A 20,104-nucleotide genomic window follows, 5' to 3' on the forward strand; every position below is an offset into this window, starting at 1 on the left:
ACAAATTGCTGCTGCAACCAAGGCTTGTTCTTTCTGTCTGAATCTCCTGACACAGGACTCCCACAAGAAGCCTCAAAGCTAGATTTTGACTACTGCTGGACATCACCTTATCTTACTCCTTTTTTAACTGTTGCCTATCAAGTAGAATATGACACTCTGCATGCAGCCAAAACACCTTTCCCACCAGCTTATTCTGCATTACAAATGTGACAAGAACAAAGACATTGACAAAACTTGAGTACTTCTGTTCCAGGTGTGCTTCAGCACCATATAAATTTGAAAGCCTAAAAGCACTGCCATTGAAGGCAATCAGTTGGGACTGGGACTTGGGACTCAGCCTTTGATGGGCAGCCCCAGGAGCAGATCTGTGATCTCTGGCTTTCACACACTTAGAGACTTAGTTGATCCAAACCCGCTGAAGGAGACAGGAAAACTTGCACTAATCCTGGTGGTTTTCAGAATGGAGTCTGTGAAATTCCAGCGCTATTTGTTGACTCAAATTTCAGTTATGGGGTAGGAAACAGGATCGTCTCCTCTTGATTAGAAAAAAAGAAAATATTTCTGCTTCCTATGATTTATATGCACTGTTCTCACATAAAAGCTGTCAACTGGATGATTGATCCCTGGCGTTTGCTACATCACATTTCTCTTTGGTAGTGTTGACTGAAAACAACTGCTTTCCCCACTTAACACGTCAATTATTCCAAGAACAGTAATGTACCTAATCAAATAATATAAACAGGAGAAGAGATGATTTAAAGGTATCACGTAGTCTAAAAACTGCACTTCAACATTTGCTTTGGTTTTGCTTCCTTATGTCATCTAAGCAGTAAACTGCTGCTCACTTTGAACATTGAAAATAAATTGCATTTATGTCCTTGCATTAATTTCTGCTAGGTGCACATACTGACACAAAGTCCTCTTTGACTGCAGGTCTGCACATGCATGGTTGCCTGCTGGTTCAACTTGTGCAGACACACTGACAACCCATAAGGACATCGCATCAACCCAAGATAACGTGTACTTGAAAAACAGGAACAGGTTTCCACTCAGTTTCAATGAATAGTGCAAAGCCTGCTTTATTTAATGAACACGGTAGTGTCCTTTTAAGCAAGTTTGACACCACTGTTGTTCTTGACTTTGGGTCTGGATGAGTTTACACCAGTTGCTCCAATTGAAGAAGACATGGCCAGCACAAATTTCCACTGAGGTTTTATCCTCTCTACATCGAAATCAGCAGTTGGGCTGGAGATCCCACAGTGGCAGCTCTGACAGATTAGAAACTCAAACTGTGAGGACAAAACCCAAAATGCCAGACAGAAACTGGTGGGTTGCAAACCTACTAGTCCCAGACAAATCTCACTGTCAACACGGAACCTCAACTTTGGAATGTCTGAAAAGCCCACCTTACAGTTACAGTAAGGCAGATTTAGGCATATGCAGCACATTTCCCATGCTCTCTTTTTCTTGTTACGTGATCTTAGCACAATTAGTTTCTCAGTTTGGAGTAGCTTGTAGAGTTTTTTTGTTTTCTACATTTAAGCACTAACCAGAACTTCTAACCAAAAAAAAAAAAAAAGAAAAAAAATGTCTGTACATCTTCCACAAAACTACAAGTGCTGGGAAACTATACTGTGGGGAAAGAAGTAAGATTGTAGACCACTATGGGAGAATTAAGGGAACTTTGCCCTAGAGTGGGAGAGAAATTGATTTTGGAGAGACTTAGAGAGCCTGAGAACTTAAAAACAAATTAACAGGAAAGGATGTAATTCCTGACCAAGACAAGTTGCAGATGTCTTGGGAGGAAAACCAAGACAAGTTGCAGAGTGCAGGGAGAAAGAATATTAGAACTAAACTTAGCCAGTAAGGATCATCCTGAGCCCACCAGGCTGTGTCTCTTTGATACAAATCCACTAATAACTTACTATTTAACTATGATGTTAAAGACAGCCCTTCTCCATGAAAGATGAAATAAGAACACTACAATTAAAAGAAAAAAAAATACAGCAAAAGAAAAGTGTATTACTCACACGCAGTATTTCTTCCACACAGCTGGAGTCATTGGGAAGGGTAACCTAGGTTTGAAGAAAAAAAAATGTTTAGTTAGGCACTAGATGCAAAGTTCAGTGACTTCAGGTGCACAGCTATCAAACAACTGCCTCTGTCTGAAGACTGCTGCATCCATGATTGCTGCATACCAAGTTTTCCAGTTCAGATCAACAAAAGTCATCAGTAGGACTCATTTTGTCACAATTTGCTGCATTATTGTTTGTTCTGCACTACTTTGTGCAAACAATGACACTGTTGGAACAATTAAGTACTCTGATTTCCTCACAGTTGAGAACTGGCAGTTGAATTGCCTGAAACATCTGTAATAGAAGAAGATCCTACTGTTACTCCCAGCAGCAGCCTTCACAGAGAACTCAAGGTTTGGTTTAACTTGCAGCATGCTGTGCCAGAAGGCAGAGATGGCAACACTTAGGAGAAAGTTATTACCTTCAGCTATCTCACTCTACAGTTTCATACACTAACAACCAAGATGGCTATTAAAACTTGCACACATACACTGTAGTAAAGTACTGGTAAAATACTGGCTGGACTATAAGGGCTGAGTCTAATTTTCTTGTCTCTCATGTCACTAGCCTGTTCCATGTAAAGTTTCATGTCAAGACTGAACAGCACACAGTAGTCCACCTCAAGAGGCTTGGCAGGTATCTTTTCTCCCATGCACATACACAATGATGCCCTTAACACCTTCCAGCTGAATATACTTGTTTAAATGATTGTTGCAGTATTTTCCACAGTCCCTCACTCCAGTGTTACTAAATGTCACAGAAGCTCTAAACGCTGTGAACAACAACATAAACAGCAGACAGACAAGACCTGTATGCAAAATATTTTACAATACTTGCAGGCACTTCCAATGGATACTCATCATGGCAGTAGAACAGCAGAGCCAATACACAGGGAGGTACCAGAAACAGGTTAAGCCAAGTACCTTATGCCGTAACAATTCAGTGAGACATTTCTACCTCTTGATGACTAGTTTGATAATGGACGCTCGTGACTGAGATTCATCTGTGCCATTCAAATCTGCTACAGAGCTTGACTGAAAGCATGACTATGGCTTTCCTCCTAGACTTCAACAAGCACAAAGCTTCAAGAATAAATCCACACAAGTGATAAAAGTCAAAGACCAGGAAGACCAAACAGGTCACCATGTTCATTTCCTATTAATGTCGCACACTTTATATTCTGGTAGTGGTGTTAGTCTAGCTCAAAAACTGCAGGGAACTGGGTCCCCAATTCCTTCTCTGAATAAAATATGGAGTAGCGTTTAAAAATATTTATCCCTTTTCTGTGATAATTAGTTAAAATTCTGCTTTTGGTGTTACCTCAGCCTGCCTGTAGAGCTCTTCCCACAACCTACTTCCCTTCTTTCTTACAGCAGGCACAGATATGTAGAATTATACGCGACTTTTCTCAAATGCCGTATGTTCAACTTTTACTTCTTTCCCAATAAGCAAGATGTTCCATTCTTTTGGCTTATTTCACTACTGCTATCTGAATTCCCAACAGTTCAGCAGTATCTTGGTAAAGATGTATTGAAGAGAAAATGACCACACTGAAGTAGTTAGTAATTTCATCTACAACATCAACAGCAGATTATCATTTTCCATAATACCATTTAAAAACACTCAATCAATGAAAAAAACTCCAATTCTGCCCAGCAAATCTAGGCTGAAAGATTCCAGTGGATTGTCAGCATTAGCTACATGGATTCCACCTTCCTCCTGTACTACTTGATATTCCAGAACTTAATTGACCTTCCCTCAATCTCCTCAATTAAATTTTGCTTAAACCACTTCTTTTTTCCTCTCAGTGCTTTTAAACTCTTTGCTAATCTGGGTTTTCCATACCTAGCTTCCAATTCAGAGAGGATAATCTGCCTCGGATAATTGAAAAAGTATTATTGCAATGTGCAGTAGGATAGTAAGAGAACAAATGCCTAATGCACTCCTGATTCTTTTTCATTGAGGAAGTGGTATGTTGGAATATGAGAAAACAAACTAAGTATTACTGTAATAAGCTTGCAGTTTACACACCAACCAAAAAATCTCTCAGAGCAGCTACAAGAGCAGCTCAAAATATGTCTGAGTTGGTCAGACTGGGAAAAGTGACAGAGGTACAGAAGCCATCTCTCTATTTTATGCTCCTCCCTGACATTACACACAGCGTTTCCAATGGTTAGCTTGGACACTGTGTGTATTCTTCTGTTTAGAAATGCCATAATTGTGCACTGAACACAAGGCAGACCACGCACTTACTTTACAGTGCTCTCTCAACTCACAGCCCTGTTTATGTTACTTCAGAACAAATGGTGTTAATAATAATAAACATACTACTCTACTGCAGTAAAGCCCTTTATATATTATACAATCACAACAAGCTTCTGCTGGCAGCACTTACTAATGACTGTAAATGTTCATGCATCAGTTTAATTGTGTTAATGGCAGAGATGATTTTAATGGCTTGACAGAACTTTTGTTCCCTTTGGCATTGCTTTGTTTTGAATCACTGGTATTAAAGTAATGCAAGATGTCAAAGTACTGTGATTGTCATATAGAGAGATCCAAAAAGGAGCTAGCACAAAGAGGAAACATTTAGATTGATGCAAACATTAAAAGAATAATTATTACAACATGACTATCAGAGAGAAGATCAATGTAAGAGTTTTTCAATACATTACTATTAATGGATTTCTCAAGAAATGAGACCATTTTTCTAAATTCATGCTACAGTTGCATGTATTCAAGTTCTAGGGAACTTGAAAGGCACAGATCTATTGGAGACTTGGAATACTCAGGGGGGAAAAAAGAAGAAGAAGTAGAAGAAGAAGAAGAAGAAGAAGAAGAAACGAGCAGACTCCCAGCCTTTCAAAGTATGAATCAAAAATTGCAGGTTAATTTTCCACAAATATCTGCATCCAGCATAAAAATGCATTGCCTACCATGCAAACCATGCAGTCCAAGCACAGGTAGATCAGAGTAGAACAAAACACAGCAAGTAGCTTCACCTCACTGAGTATTAGTACTATAAAATTTTATTGTTACATTTGCCATTAATAAAATGCCACATTTCTCCAGGAGTTTAATCAATGTTGGACATCCCATAGTGTTACCTTCCCCAAAATCAAGCAGTTTAGAAAGCATTATGTGATTCTCCACTCCTTGGCTTTTTGAGCATTCACTGAAAACCAGATTTTAAACCTGAGGACCCAGCTTTCACTTGTGCATGCTTTTGATGCGTTTCTTCCTTTGTGAGCAGCATGGTCTAAACCAGCCAAAAAGACAGACTCCAGGAATTTTGTCTCTGAATGACTGAGCAGTTACATCTCACATCACGAGCTGCTATCAGCCAGCATGAGCTCTGGACTGAAGAACAGTTAATATTACATAAGCTGAAGATTGAAGTCCTGAGGTAATATGACTTCAATCAAAACAAAAAGATTTCATAACAGCTACATGTTACACTGAACTTATCTTTCAATTTCATTTTAATCTGGCAAACCTCTTTTGCATCAGAATGCTTCATGTTTACTTTTAGATATTGCTCCCAGGCTTAAGGAAAAAAAAAGAAAGGAAGAAAAAAACCTAAAGGTTAGATGGTCAAAATCTCCCAGCTTGTATTATAAGGCTCTTCACATTTCGGTCTTATAAGAGAAAGAACAGAACTTAAATGATGTGGAACCAAAGGTTTAATGTATGGCTTGGATGGCTCAGTGCTAAACTTTAAAGAGAAGGAAGGAGGGCAGAAATACTAGAGTGAGGGAATAGTAGCCCAATGTCATGCAGATCAAATGGCATGGGGTTAGTGGTTACACTATCTGATGAGTCATGTTGATCTAACCTTCCATTTATTCATTCAACAGTTCCTTGACCACTCTTAGCTCCTGGACAATTTATAACCTGCATTAGATCAGAATTTGTTTTTGTGGCCACAGAGAAATCACATAAAGTCTCTTTTCCCTGGCATGTCTTCCAAAGGTTAGCAACAAAATCTTCCAAAAAACTTATCAAAAAACTCCTGAAAATTGAAATGCAGTGTCGGGAAGCAGAAATACACACTGAATAATGACTTTACCAAAATTGACTGCCTATATTGTCATCTGAATAAACTGTTTGTGAACAATCCTTCTGGCTCTATTGGTGCATAACTGGCATTCAGTAATCAGTTCTTCCTATCTTTGTTTAATTGGAAAGATAAAGGTAGAATGCTAAACAATTGTAGGAACTCACTCTCATCTTTTGCATAGGAGCACCTATGTGTTTATTCATTAAGAGCTCTTTCACTGTCATCTCCTTTATCAAGAGAGCCATTTTGACTCTGGGAGATGAAGCTCATATGACGACTTACTCCTTCAAACACAAACTGATTTTACACTTGCTAGCAAGAAAGGATATTGTGCATGAGCATTGATTGATCATTTCCACTGTACACTACATGGAGATAAGAGGAAAACTCTTAGAAAACCAGAAGCAGCAAAACCAAGTCTGTCAGCAGAAACTTCATCTTACAAATGCCTTCAGCTCCTGGTAGCTTTTTTAAGAACAGATAGTGCTTCTTTTTTTTTTTTTTTTTTTTTTTATTAATGCATGTGGGAAATGGATCAGGCAGTGCACAAAGCAGAGGGGTTTCCAGGTACGATGGAAAAATCTTCCCTGAGCTAGGTCTTAAACCCATCAGAATATTATGACTGGTGATGCTAGATCTCACCAGAGACCCACTCAGTCCATGGACCATAAGAACAGAGTATTAGTCTCCTAAGTCACACTGATATTTAAAACCCTCCAGATTCAAGCAAGCTGCAGCTCACAGAACAGTCTTAGCTAGTCATGGTAGTGCATGGGTCAGCATGCTGAACAACCTGTAAGAGAATTACTGCCCATGAACCTCTCTCCTGTCTTTCTGGTTGCACTTAACACACAGAATCCAGCTGCAGTGAGTTCCACAAGTTCAGCACACGGTGGCCAGAACTCCTCTTGCCTGCTAGTAGGATGGACTAAAATACATGACTGTTCAGTGTAGTCAGGCTCAGTTAACATGAAAAAGATGAGATGGGATTAAACCATGTAAGAGACACAATGTTGAGGCTGTATTTTCCTGTTATAGTACCATTTGTGGACTCCAAATTGAATTTGAATTTGCATTTGGATTTTGTTCAAGAATTTCACAAAGTTCAAACACCAGTAAATTCAGCAGTTGAGATAGAATAACCCAACACAGCAACATAGTCTGAGGGAAAACAACCTAGAAAGATAGTTTGCAAGCAAGGACCTGGGGGTATTGGTGGCCAACTGCTTGAACAGGAGTCAGCAGTGTGCCTGGCACAAAGACAACCAAGGACACACTGGGCTGTAACAGTAAGAATGTAGCTAGCATGGAATTTCTATTCAGTACTCCAACCCGAGTACTTTGCTTGACTCTGGGCTTCCCAGTATGCAAAACACATTGGTATACTGGAGCAAGGCCTCCTACATGGCTGGGCCTGGAGCCTGCGGCACATGAAGAGAGGCTGAGGCCGTTGGAAGAAGACAAGGCAAAGGGTAGCATCTACCTCATGGGAAAGAGCCAGACTCTTCCCATAGCTTCAGGGGCTAAATGAGAGGCAGTAGAGACTTGTCAGAACATGGGAAATTCCAGTTCATTATTGGTAAAACTATTTCCACCATGAGGGTGGTTAGATACTGGAGCAGGTATCAAAGATGTGAGAGAACGTCCATCCTTAGAGATTCTCACAATTCAACTGGACAAGCCACTGAATAGCCTGCAATAAACAGACCTGCTCTGAGCAGGAAGTTGGACTAAATGGCCTTCAAAGGTCCTTTCAGCATGAATGAAACTATGATCCTGTTCTTGCAATTTTCTCACCAGAAGTCTACAAAGATGCAATTCTTTGTCTGCATTTGAAAGGAGTATACAGCCAGTCCTCTTCAACATCAGCTTTTCTTCCATCAGTATCTCCTTTTATGTTCAGGGTTTGTTTCCCCTTTCCAGACATTCCCTACATCTCTTCTGGACTCACTCCTGTTCAATAGCTGTGTGTCCCTCAGCTGCAATCTGGCTATACGTTACTCCTTCTGAGGAAGACTGTTTCACATTTCCTTGAATTTAACTTCATACCACTGCACAGAGACCACTGTTCTAATTTATTTGGGTTGCTTTACATTTCACGTTTTTTGTCTGTTTCCTGTTTTGCTAATATTTTTCCCAAAAGGGTTGTTCATGTTAAAGACATCTGAAATAGACATTAAGCTGATCTCACTAGCTGAAATGATCTTCTTTACTAACTTTAGTGCAAATAGGTGAAGAGTGGGAGCAGCAAAAGAGCAAGGAATAAATATCACAGTCTAAGTGGTATTTTTTCAGATGTATTTGATATTCATGAGGTTATCACCAACGTATGTATTGGTACTGTATGTTTGGTCCATGGATAGGTTACTGGACTTGGTGGGTCTCTGCTGTGATCTAGCATTGTCAGTCATAATATCCTGATGGGTCTAAGACCTATCAGACTCAGGAAGCTGAATTAAGACAAACAAGGTGGTATTAAGAAAAATAATTGCTTCCTTGGTATTCAAATACATATATGTGTTTTTCACAGGGTTATTCATTCTCAAGGGAACCATTTGTGGGTCCCAAGTAATGTATATTCACTGTTTTCTTTTGGTACTTCCACCATCTTGGAACCAAAATACCACGAAAAGACTACATTTTTCATTATTTCAACCCTCAAAATATATCCTAGGGCTTACTAGAAGGTCTGTGAAAACATATTCTTTGTATATATAAAAAAAAGAGAGAAAGAAGAATGCTTAAAACAAAATATAGAGAGCTTCTTCTCTGCTCACCATTAATGCAAACACTACACTATGAAGGAGTTGTGTCAAATATGCATTTACTGGAGAATCTGGTAACAAGAAAAAGTTTTAGGGAGCAGACCAGACTAATTGATTTATTAGCTAAGACAGCCTGGTCTGCAGTCAGTGCTGCTTTTCAAGTGTTGGATGAAGAAGTATATGCCTGTTCCCTCAAGTACATCACATACACTAGGAAAAACAACTTACTATTGTGGTCCAAAATGTGCCTGATTCAGACTCCCACTGACTTCCCTAGTGAACTTCCCCAGAAGTCTCAAGTTGAGAAGCCCAAACTAACAACAACAGGTAGCTTTAGTTTTTTTTATAAAAGCTAATGGCTCCAACATACTCCCCTCCAGTCACCCCCGTCAAAATGGTGCTGTTACACCAAAGCGGGGCTCTTAGGTGCTAACTCACAATCTGGAAAGCATTATACTTTGGTTTCCCTACAATGAATTCAGCCTACAACAACCTCCCAGTCAGAGCAACTGCAAGGACACTGTTTCTTCTCTGGCATTTAGTTCTGCTGCGGTAACCTTTAAACTGGGTGGATCTGGATGTGACAATTTTATTTGTCTTGTTCTTTGTGTGTGATATTCAGCCCATTTTTTTTTTCTTTTTTTTCATTTCTTTGATGTTTTCTTTTATAAATACCATTTCAATGTTGATCAGCATAAAATAGTTTCCATGAAAACACAACATGCTGATGTTTAATTTAAACTCAATAGTTCTCCATTATTTTCATGTAGCAAGTTGTCAAACACTATTAGAGAGAGAAACCTGATAAAGCAATCTCTCACTTCAGAGTGTCTGGGGTTTTTCTTAATGTTGGTAAGGCTCCAGATTTTGCTTATGGAATAAATATTCTGAATGTAGTGTCATAGAAGCTCTCCATGATGACAATGCCAGACTAACCACTCATGTTAGTTTTCGGTCAGGTCCCAACTAAGATTTTTTTTGCCTCTTATTTGTGACCAAACATTGATGTTGCTTGCATGGGAGCTGTTACATGCCATTAAATATTGATAGAGAACAATCAAGTTTGGAAATTAATTTTTTCCTTTTTCTTCCTTCTCTGTTTATCTTTCCCCCGTCCTCTTCTGCCATCCAACAACTGCAAGTACTCATTTCCCTACGTAACATAAGTACGTTCTCTCATGTGCCTTATTCTGGGAGCAGCCACCTTGTACGTCTCCATTACACTGATGATAAAAAGCACACTGACCTAAAATGCCACTGTGCTCTTGTCCACTTTAAAGATCAAAGCCTGACTAGCAGACTATGCAACCCTCTGGTGCGGTGAGATATGTGGTGCAGCAGAAATAAAGATTAAGTGCCTGCTTCTTGTCTTACTTGTACCAGTGTGAAATCCAACTCCTCTAAAGACAGTGAGGCAGCACAAATACAGAAGGAGTGTGAAGTGAGTTTGGCTTCTGAATCTATTTGCTCTCAGTAATAGTAATGTAAATAAGAAGCTGCATTCATTCTCGGTGTAACCCTAGGAGAAACCTCTTGGAAATCATTCAAAATCCCTCTTCTCTACAGACACAATTATAAAAATTTAATACAACTTGGATCTGGATGTCCTTTAAATCTATTTTACATTAGTGTCATTTAGTGTCTGTTCCCAGTACATGCCAGCAGAATCAGGCAGCAGGCTGTGACAATGCAAGTCCACTGATGTCAGTGCAGTTGCATCAGTGTAGCCTGAAGCACTATTTGACCTCACGAATCCAGGCTGTAGCATCTTTTTTGTGCTTTGTAAGAGTAACTTTTTTAAGCACCTGTTTACATTTGACAATGTCTTTACTGTGGCTGTAAACGCAGCAAGCAACTGTGTTCCTTAGCTGCTCCACTTCACTTTTTTAAGCAGGTATGGACATCCTCACAGAACAATGTACTCCTGTGTTTAATTTGTACAGCAATACAAGCTGCAAGGCCAATGCTGGGACCCGAATTAATTGCTCAAAGCTTGTTTGCCAATACCAAGTTTTCATATGTCTCTTCACCACTGGCACAGCTTGCAAATGGCATCCTCAGTCTGGCTCTTCCTGAGCAAAGGCCAGAACTGAAAGGGCAAGGACACAGAAACAAAACAAATGCAATTTGAAATATCTTCAAGTTGAAATAACAGCATGCCTTTTAGCATATTTCCTACATAAACTTCAGTCAAATAAACAAAGTTCCTATATGAAGTAAAAGCCACTTTCCTATTATGAATACCAACAAAGTAGCACAATTAGTGAGTAAGACTTTATTGGGATCTGATCCAAACTCAGACTACATTAAGAGCTAGATCTTACATTCATTATTATCCCAATTGCCACCGAATGTCCTGGTTATCACACAAAAGGGGAGGTAAAACAATGCTTTTTGGACAGTGCAAAACTTAGAACAAAGAAAATCTGATTTTGAACGGGATCTTTATGACCTCCCTTTTATTACATTTCTAATTAAAATCCTTTGATCTATTAATGCCAAGGGATGCTGCTGAATGTATACAAGACAGAAGTCGCACTTTTCCTGAGCTCCCCAAATCTCTTAGAGTTGTGTGGACTTATGTTACGTGCAGCTAAACTGCTCACTGAAATGAAAAGATATCTAAGAATAACTCACTTCCATTAGATTTATAAATCACATTAATTAATTCAACATCTCCAGTGGTGTAGAGAACAAACCCTAATGCAAGATCTAATTAAAGAAAAGGGGGAAAAAAATTGGAATTGAAACACAGAAGTAACTGCTTAGCCTCAAATTAATGAGGCGCTATGCTAAGCAAGAATGTCCATAAATCCCTAATGAGGATTTTAAACACATTAAAACTTCCTAATACAAAGTGTTTGCCTTCCTTTTATGCAATAACAAATAAGCCAATAATTTTCTGCCTCTAAATGACACTATTAACTGTCATGGCATGTTTTATTTGACAAACCCTCCATTCAAATACAGTAAAACCAATTAATTTGCCTGCTGTGAAGTGTGTTTCTTGATAGCTTTTATGTGATTTTTCTTCTCAAACAAATGTAAATAGGAGGTCAATGTAGGTGCCTGATTTTGCTTAAAAATATGCTGCAATAACTATAGATTTTCTCATCAGTTTGCATTTCAAATGAATTGAAAGATAACCTCCATTTTCAGGTCATCAATCACATAATGGCCTCCTGATAAGTAAACAGTTACAGAGTAAGAGTTTTATTACTAGGGAAATGGTCCCGCATTTGAGCTGCAATAGTTGCAAAATTACCACTTTGTTCTGTTATAAATAACGGTTCACGCTCGCAGCTCTTGGCCTCCCTGCCTTCCTCACCAGCCTGGCACCCACCGGCCGCCAACGGAACAAAATAAGCATAACCAAGCACCTAGTGCCAAGTCGCTTCTTTCGCACCACAGCAAAGCTCCAGTTCTCTTAAGCATAAGCATGGACACCTGGGTTTTTTGGTCAGAAAAAATCTACAGAACAAATAAAAGATAATTCTGTGCTTTCAGTGTTCCCCTGGGCCCCCTTTCATAGATATCACTTAGCAATGAAAAGAAAGACCATGCTACCACTGCCCACAATTACGGCGTATCTGAATCTCTCTCACTTCTCTAAGGTTTTGTTACTTGGATGATCACCTTATTAAAAAGTGTGCATTCTGTACTTCAGAAATGCACTGTTTTCAATCCGTGTCCATTGCGTGAACTGAACCGCATTGTAAACTGAAGGTAAAAATAGAGGATAATGCTCGGTGCACCATGCTTCATGGGCCCTAACTGAATGCCAATTAATCTTTACAACACATATACAGTTGGATAGGCTCTTGCATTGTATCATGATCCCATGGAGAATGGGGTTTATTTGTCTTAAGATGGAAACACATCTTGAAAAAAACCTACACAACACAGCACATACTCATACATGCAGAAGGAACAACAGATGAAATAAAACAGAGATGCCTACCAGCATTGAAAAGGACAGAAGTGCTCACATATTTAATCGCTTGCGATAGATTACCAGCTAATATTTATGAAGCATACCAGGACAGCTGATTTCCAATTTGCACTATCTTGTATCTGTGTTTCTTATCCAAACAAGCAAACAAAATATGCCTAATTCCAGCAGGCATTGCCAAGACCTCCTGACACATGAGGAGAGCTTGTGAGAGGCGGAACAGGGACAAACCAAAGCCAGAGAAGGTGCTGTGCACTTCTGCTAGCTATCCTTCCCTCCTCTGAGGCACACTGCCACAAATCCTTTCTTTCTCTCTTTCCCTACAGAAAATGCTGTTCCCTTTGCTAGAAATATTTGCCTCATGACCTTTCCTAAGGGATGTCTGGGAAAATAATTTCTGTTTACATATTATCATATAAAATTATATACATGTGTATCAAAATAAGAAGCAAAATGCATTATGCAAATATGTTGTGGGTTTTTTTTTTGTTTTGTTGTTGTTGTTGTTTTTATTTCAGTTTGTTTTTTTTTTTTTTAAACTACAATCCCATCTAATAAATTTAGGAACTGAATCACTGTAGTTTCTAAAAATAAATGTACAAGACCCCTTTCCTTGCCTGAACAATGACAAAATCATGTTCTTTCCATATACTCTCAGCTGTTAAAAATTCCCAAATTAAACTTTAAAGAATATATGAGCCAGAACTATGCTTGACATGGTCGAATATCAGAGAATCAGTTTCACGATGGATACAAGCTTTAGAGCTTAAGATAAAACATATAGTAAACCCTATTTTCTTCTCTTTGAAATCCAGAGTTTCTGAAGTCTGACCTAAGTTCCACCTCTCAAGAATGCAGCAGTCTGCATCTAATTTTGCTGATAAAATGTAAACAAAAATGATTTATATTTCTGTAAAAGATCCGATCCGATATCCCACATCAACAGCTTTTACATTCACTTCTTAATCGAGACATTGAATTGGGCTAAGACCACCTGACATTATTTCACTTCTGACCTTTTCAACTGTCAGAGCAGACAGATTTTTATCCTACAAGATTCGAGCCAAAGCCTCAAAGGTGCAGTGCCAGAGCATTAATCCATTTCACTAGACAGTCATTGAAATTATAATTCAAAGTTCAACTTACTTTAGCATTTTATGCTGAAATACTTTTGGCAGCCCAGGGCAGAAAGTCGAAATCTGGTTTCCAATGGAGACCATTTCCAATGGTTTCTAAATGTTGGCAGAAAAATTCCTTATTGTCAAAGAGATCAGCAGATGCCAGCTTCCATTAATTTACTTTCCGTGACTGCTGCTCACTTCAGGAAGCCTTTCTTTACCTAAGGATGTTAACCTGCTGCCGGATCCCATCAGAAACAGACTAGAAAAGACACTAATCTATTAGGAGGCTGGGGACACCTCAGGGAAATCCCCTTCAGCAGCCAGGGCAATTCCCACTCCTCCATTTATTCTGACTGATGCCAAAAGCAGAAAAACAAATCTGCACAGAAGACATAACGTGGATCTGTAAAAGCTCCCAACCCAAGCTAAATCAACTGACCTACACGTATAAAACTATCAAGAGTAACTCCAGAATCTGAAAGCACCAGCAGGCAGCTTTTCCTCTTCAGAAACGGGTTGTCATAAAGGAAAAAGAGACTTTTGAATCTGAAAATAACATCACCATTTTAAGTAGTCAGTGGGCTATAAATCCTCTGTTCTGGTATTCTCGAGCTGTTCAGAGGTCTTTGGCCAGGAAGTTTCCTATAAATAACAGTTTATTATTCTTAGACTAATCTCAAAAGCTATCTAAACATGCATTTAAGTTAAATTAGAGGACATGTTTCATTAAAACCTAGGGTTTTTTTTCTTCATTTTTACAGTTGGGGCTGACTAGCAATTCTGGGTGACTTTTCCAGATGTTAAAAAGTTTCTTTTTTAAGAACAGAATGGAGGAAGAGGAAGCATGAGATCCAATATCTTTTAAGCAAGGTTTATTATTATGTTTTTTTTTTAACAACATTTGCAGGACCACTGTTGTACTTGGTCTAAAATTATACTCTATCTATATCTGCTCAACATTCCTTAAATCCCTGACACCAGGATATTAACATCTTAATTCAGAGCACCGAGAAATAATGCTGCAGCAGTATATGAGCAATGGGAAGAAAACAGCAACATGAAACAAAGATGCAGCCTGACATGGGGGAACAACGATGGCAATTCTCCTCAATGCTGACGGAACCTGAGCTGTTTTGCAGCCGTGCCCTGCCACAGGTTTTGCCCAGAAGACCGCATTAGCTGGCTGCCTGAGGGATCTCCTTGAGGTGCTGCGATCTCAAGGCTCAGCTCTCCAAGTTAATCTGTTCGGGCAAGGAGAGCACAGACTGACTCTGAGGCAATGTAACTCTGACAGGAGGGCATCTGAGACAAGTACCAGAATTGCACGACTCCTAAAGGACATCGACAGTGACATTTGACAGCCTTCTGGACCCTTGGAGAGGGTGTTCTGGCACTTTGTGCTTTAGCACCTTTAATCACATTGCTGTTGCCAATGTTGCCAACTCTGAGGTATGTTACCAGCCTCTGCCCATGTGCACACATGGTTACATTCATGTACCTGAGCACACACATACTTTTCTTTCTCTTTCTTCCTGCGTACATCTGAATGCCAAAGAAGATCTCCAGATGTGGACTGGCACTAGCACCGCTGCACACACACATGATGCCTTCTGAGGTAGATCTGTTTGCATCCAAGTATGGATACAGGATGGGCAAACAATCACTCTTTAGATTCCTGTCTGGGCTATTACCTTTGATCCACAGCTTGCTGCACTGCTCGACCCACCTATGTTGTTGCTGATCCAATGCACAACTCCCATTGCCTACAGTGGGATCAAGGAGACAAGACCTTTATGATTCAGCTTTCACTGGAAACAGAGAGTCAAGCAATTTTATCACAAATTTTATGATAAACATTCTGACTAAATTGAATGAAGTACAAAATAACAGAATTTTGCAACCACAAAGACAGGGGAATTTGGGAATCTATAATCTCACTTTGCTGTAGAGGTGTACTGCAAATTTGGGCAAGTTAATTAACTTCTGGGTTTCTTCATTTGCACATCTGCATACACAGAAGAAGCAATTCCTAATTAGCCATCTACCCTACTTGTTACAGCTGGAAAACAGTGGTCTGGAGATCCTCAGCAGGATGGTATGCTATAGGAGTGACATATAAAAGAGAAAGCTGTATACAACTGGAGATTCCTGACTGCTGTAAATGTCAGTCCTCAATAAATGGTTTGACCTTTCTTTCTATTATTTCTATTTTATAACTGAAGTCAGGTCTGACACAATGAGCATTTCAGGGGAATAAATGCAGCTTGGGGATGGCTTTGCAGTTTCACATCTCACATCACACCCTTGAAATGCAGTGATGTCCCCAGAAATACAAGGCTGTCTTTTACTTAAGCCCCAAGGACCTCCCAGCATCAGTTGCTGGCTGATCTAACAAGGCAGTGAGCCCATTATCAGCATGTCTCTACAAGCCAACGAGGCTTCTTTTAGAGGAACTACTTAAAGCATACAGCAGCTTGATCGTAGAAAAGTTATTCTTTAGGCTTTTAATTGAGACCTTCCACACTCAGAGTCACCTTCTGGATGAACCCACTTCTGCACTGACTACACAAAGTGGCCAGGGTCACCACTCTGCTTAATCGGGATGTCTCACTTAAGGACTGAAAGTTAGGATAAATAAATATGAATCAGAATATCCACAATTGTGCACTGCTGTTCATGAGCCAGACTGAACTCGCAGTGCAGAAATGGAAACAGATGGTTGATAAATTTGCCATGAGACAGTGGCTTGGGGATCTGCATGCAGGACTGAGAGCCAACCACTCTTGTCAAGCTAGACAATAAGTAATTTGCTGTCTAATGATAATTTTGAATTTGAGGGAGGAAGGGAAATTGCTTTGATTTGGACTTAAAACAACACTTAAAAATTTTTCAGAAAGCTGAAAGATTGAAATTGTTCATTTTGTGTAGATTTTAAAAACTTCACCGTGACAAAAATGGATATCTCTCCTACGGATTCCAGTCTGGAAGACACTTCCATTAAGACAACAAAATAAAGCTATGGTAGGAAGTTTAGAAGGGAACAACATAGAATTTGTTTAAAAAAAAAAAAAAAATCGGGAAAACATTTAAATTGCCTGCTTGTGGTTTTCATCATTCCCCAGAATTTTAAAAAATGAATAAATTTTAAAAATATATGTTAGCAGAAACGGCAGAGCTGATAAATTTGAACTTCCACTGCAAAGCTGGTGTGTCTCAAGCTGCTTAGCTGTATGGCTGAATTATAGATGCTCACAGCTTTTGCAATAGGCTATGAAAACACAAGTTTCCTTTCCACGTATCTCTTGGTTCATTAAAATCACAGCCCTGTTGCAGAGTTAAGGGTTTGGATTTTCGGACACAAATGTCTGCTTGTGTGCAACTGGTAAGTTCAACAGAATGAAATGAAGAGACTCTCAGAAGCGAGCAAACTGCCCAATTTTCCCATTGGATTGTCTGGGGAACAGCTACACTTTAATTGGCTGAAAGGAAAAAGCTGTCGTATCGGAAACGGTTAGGAGAGAGAAAACACTGGCAGAATGATGTCTTCCTAGGCGAGGATAGCCCAAGTCTTAATTCTGTGTGTCAGGGCAAGATAACACACAGCCGTACACATATGATGTCTTCAGCTCTTCAGGAGATAGGATTTTACTTGATGTTTTGTAATATTATTTTAGAGACTTTATTTAGAGACTCTGTGTTTGCAGAACACACAACAAGGAAAAAATGTCGTGTAAACCTCCATCTGGATACCACTTACAGGGATTTGCAATCATTATAATCCAAGTAATCACAGCTATATTAATTACAATAGGAAAAAAAATACAGATACACCACCGGTAGGCATTCCACGTGCTAACAAGCATTTACTTTCCAGCATCAGCATTTCCAACTCTCCCTATCTGATGTCTGTGCACTTCCAAACACATACATTTACATACATGTGCGTGCACCCCCAGGTCAGCACCCAGCACCTATCAGCTCAGGGTGTTCTCAGTGCATTGGGGTAAAGCTGTGCCTGCTGCTGCCCTGCCCTACCTGCAGGGATTCTGACATTCTGACATTGGATAGCTTGTGCTAGTTTGGAAAGTTTCCTTCCAAACAACAAAGGTGAAAATCTTAGGGCTTGATTCTCCACTGCCACTCAACAGCTGGAAGGGAGGCTCAAAATCAATCCAAGTGGTGCTGGGTGCAACGCCGGCCGAAGAGAAACAGCAACCCAAGCTCTCTTTAAGCCGTCACAGCTTAAAGTCTACAAAGCTTGACAGCATTTGCACTCTGAGCAAAGCCATTGGCATTTTCAAGTCTTAGGTAGATAGATGGCTATCTGTGTATTTTTGTGTATAATGTCACGTGTATTTGTAAATACACAGATGATTTCCATACACACCCATGCGCCACACAATGCAATGATAAATTATTCTAATAAATGGCATTACTCCAAGTAGGTAACAAGGATAAATGTAATTGCACAAGGTCTAAACAGGGTGTAAATCAGCATTAGAAAAAAAAAAGAAAGGCAAGATAACACGAAGAAGCTGTTTACTCCCAGTCTCAAGCATGCCTCGGGAAGTAGCAGAGAGCAGCTCAGCAGATGAAACAAAGAGGACCTAATTACCATGCGAGGCACAAAATCCTTCAGATGTGATGAGAAACGTGACGGCTTGAAGAACTGGTCCTGGGGAAATTTCAAAATATGACCACCCAAGCACAAAGAAGAGGGTGGTGAAAACCAGAGAAACTGAAGCATAAAGGCATAGTATTAATATACAAAGAATATTAGTTTAAACACGTGCACATACAGAGAATGTGTACATATACAAATCTATAAGCAGGCAAACAAATATGAGGAACTATGTGATTTTAGGTGAAAGCTCAAAACACAGCAAAGCTTTCAAGCCATATGCTACATATTAATAAAAATCACATAAATTCTCTGCATGTTGATCCATGGAGATTCTTGAGGGAAAAACAAACAACCAAATGCAGGAAAAACAACCAGTGGGCCTGGTAGTCCAGCCATTCCACTATTATCATACACAAACATTTAATATTCATTTTTGCCTACAGTTCTGCAGTTTGACTGTAAATGATTTATTAATACTGGCCATCAATTATTATTATTATTTTTTAAGATGACGAATGCAGATGATAAGCACTGACATTTCCTTGGAGAAAGGTTCAGGTAGAGAAGTCACGTCATTTGCAAACAAGTTCCAGAAGATCCTTAAAGCCACAGTGGAGATGCTCTGGCTCCATCACAGATGGGGGAGTGAGACCCCCAGTACTGAAATATGATTTTATGCCCAGGAATGGCCATTACTACCTCCAAGAAGGAAATACAATATACTGTTTGAGCTACCCCATAGCATGCTTCTGCAAGAAACTGATAAAAGAGTATCCTCTCCCAAAGACCCTTTGCCTAGAGAACCTGAGCAAGGCAAATGTTAACCTGTTATGGATTTATTGTCCCTGCCCCAGGGAGAGATGAAGCTGCTGGTGGATCTTAAAAGGCTGCACAAAGTGTGGAAAAATGGAGAAACAGAATTTGTAAATTCCTTGACACAATCAATACTGCTCTTAGCTCTAGATTCCCTTTATCGATGACAGCCTCTCCTCTGGTAGCAATTAGAGATTCTACATCTTTTAACCACAGAGAACATGACAACTACACCCTATCTATAGTTTTGTGATTTACAGCAATTGATGTACTATTGATATTGCATTAGTGCAATGACAGCTTTCGGGTGTTACCCAAGCAGCTGAATTTAAAGGTGTGGTTGTGTTGTGACATAAACTGACAGAAAATTTGACACTTGAATCCAGCACTGACTTCAACCCACACAGCTTCCCGTGTCTCCCTCCTGTTAGTCACATGGATAAACCTTTCCCTTCCTGCTCCACCAATTCTAACAAAAGGAAAAGAGCTGACTAAAAAAGAGAAGCCAGAAGCCACGTTATGGGGCTGTCTGTGTTTATGTTTACAGACAGAACATGGAGTTTGGGGAAAACATCTCTCTCTTCTCATAAAGTGTCAATTCCAGTTGCTGCAAGTGAATGGACTGTAGCTTAGCCAGTATAACTCTTATTTTCAATTTTTTAGACACTTCTCCAGTTTATCTGATGAAGTCAAT

General features: G+C 39.5%; 1 protein-coding gene across 6 annotated transcripts in view; it reads right to left on the bottom strand.

Moving 5' to 3' along the window:
• Positions 1-20,104, bottom strand: part of AFF2 (ALF transcription elongation factor 2) — a 347,616-nt gene that overhangs the window by 161,147 nt on the left and 166,365 nt on the right. For all 6 annotated transcript variants that reach the window (XM_085230951.1, XM_085230950.1, XM_085230947.1 and 3 more), the window contains exon 4: positions 2,031-2,075. In XM_085230951.1, the coding sequence (XP_085087077.1) occupies positions 2,031-2,075 (45 nt within the window). The remainder of the gene's footprint in view (positions 1-2,030; positions 2,076-20,104) is intronic.

Source organism: Meleagris gallopavo, chromosome 9 (assembly GCF_905368555.1).
Source record: "Meleagris gallopavo chromosome 9, MGAL_WU_HG_1.1, whole genome shotgun sequence".
Lineage (NCBI taxonomy): Eukaryota > Metazoa > Chordata > Aves > Galliformes > Phasianidae > Meleagris > Meleagris gallopavo.